General features: G+C 45.3%; 1 protein-coding gene across 1 annotated transcript in view; it reads right to left on the bottom strand.

Annotated features, from left to right (window-relative positions):
- Nucleotides 1–1689, bottom strand: part of LOC106522307 (E3 ubiquitin-protein ligase RNF31) — a gene marked incomplete in the record, with an annotated part of 26070 nt that overhangs the window by 16702 nt on the left and 7679 nt on the right. The window contains 2 exon segments of the mRNA XM_014015282.1: nucleotides 672–1001; nucleotides 1350–1592. Coding sequence (XP_013870736.1) covers nucleotides 672–1001; nucleotides 1350–1592 — 573 coding nt within the window.

Here is a 1689-nt window from a genome sequence, read left to right as displayed (position 1 = left end):
AATAACAAAATTATAGTCCCAATGTCCTCAAATGAGGACTTTATCTTTACCGACAATGTACTTTGCTTCAGTTGTAATAAAATATATATACTGTATTTGCCTGCCTTATGAAAAGTTAAAGAGGCAACTGTGCATAAATATGCTGGTTTCAGGAGTGAAATGTATCTTTTTACCTTGGCCATTTTTCTTACCAGAGTTTTTGTAGAAGCTTTTTACTGGGACCACCATCATCTTGTTTTCATTCAAATGACCACTAGAGGGTGCTGGTAGTGTCTATTAATGAGGCCAATGGGTTAAAGTTGAAAAAAATGATGCATCATGGGTAGAGAGGCAAAAATGCAACGTTCTTAAATCAGGACRCAGGGTCTCAGGAGGTTAAAACTTTCCAGATGCTACCGGGGGCTTCTTTTTGGAAAACCAGGGTGTCCAACGACTTCCTCTGGTTCTTACCTTTAGCATGACACCTTACATAAAATAAAAAATGCCAAAAGGGTTGAAAGGAATTTCAGGGCAACTGTTAATGGGCTAAATATTAAGATTTCTTGGTAGTYTCCAGTTTGCCATCAAAACCTTTAGATTATGAGTCTGTTTGAAGCCTTGCTGGTCCACATGCTCTCTGTACGAAAGGCAAAAAAATAAACCAATAATCTCGTCCAGTTTTATTTTCCTACCTTGACCCGTCTGTCCCTCAGCAGCTGTCTCACAGCCTTCTCTGTGTCTCCTCTTGCTGCCAACCAGGCCAGCTTGGCCTCGGCCCGGGACAGCTTCGCTCCTCCTCCTCCTGCAGGGTTCTGCTCCGGTTCCACTCCATCTCGGTCCAYGTCGGCCGCCGTCCCGGCGTTCCCTGCTCTGCAGTTCAGCTGGACGGAGGCGGCCATGGCGCAGATCTCATCCAGCAGGTGAGGCAGCTCTGACGWCAGCCAGTCGCAGGGGTTGCTACCGCCACACATGCAGAGGGCTGCGTACACCTCCTCTGGGCTGATGCCTTGCTTTTCGGCCTCCTGACGACGAAACATGATGCATGTTGTCTTTAGAGCGATGTAAATAAATGGCTTTCACTCACCAATACAAAAGGGGTTGGTTAGGAGGAACAAATATTTATAAAAATACTTCTTTAAATTACTTTCAGAACAAAAGTACCAAACTTTTTTTTCAGCATTAACTTAAAGCCACAATGAGGTTCTCTCATGAGTCGGTTTCAGGCATTTCCTTTTAGATGACAATAATTAAGACGAGGCAGCCAGAAATATTTGCTCCATCTGAAGAAAACCTCTCCATCTTTTGGACTGTCTGGAGCAGATTGTGTTTCTGATGTCTGACTGCAGGGTGTGCTTCTGTCAAGCTCTCACTCTGATCTGATGGATGAGCTTGAGTCCATCGTCCCTCATCGTCTTCTGCCTCTTCAGGTCCAGGTTGACTCGGGGCTTCGGCTGAGGCCTCCCGCCCAGCTGAGGCTTGTCGTTAGCGACAGACGGCACCTGGTGGAGGGACTGAGGCAAAGAAACTCCAGACGACTCTTTACAAGACAGGCTGCARACCTCGCACACGGGGGAGGGCTGAGAGTTGACGTAGGTGCAGAACTGGCAGGTCCACTGTCAGACAAACATAACAGAGACATGAGAATGATCAAATACAGCTTCAAAGCTTTACTAATATTTTTATATACGTATATATATTTAACTAATAATA

This window comes from Austrofundulus limnaeus, unplaced genomic scaffold, assembly GCF_001266775.1.
Source record: "Austrofundulus limnaeus strain Quisiro unplaced genomic scaffold, Austrofundulus_limnaeus-1.0 Scaffold126, whole genome shotgun sequence".
NCBI classification, from domain to species: Eukaryota; Metazoa; Chordata; class Actinopteri; order Cyprinodontiformes; family Rivulidae; genus Austrofundulus; species Austrofundulus limnaeus.
This window is presented reverse-complemented; position numbering and strand designations above follow the sequence as displayed.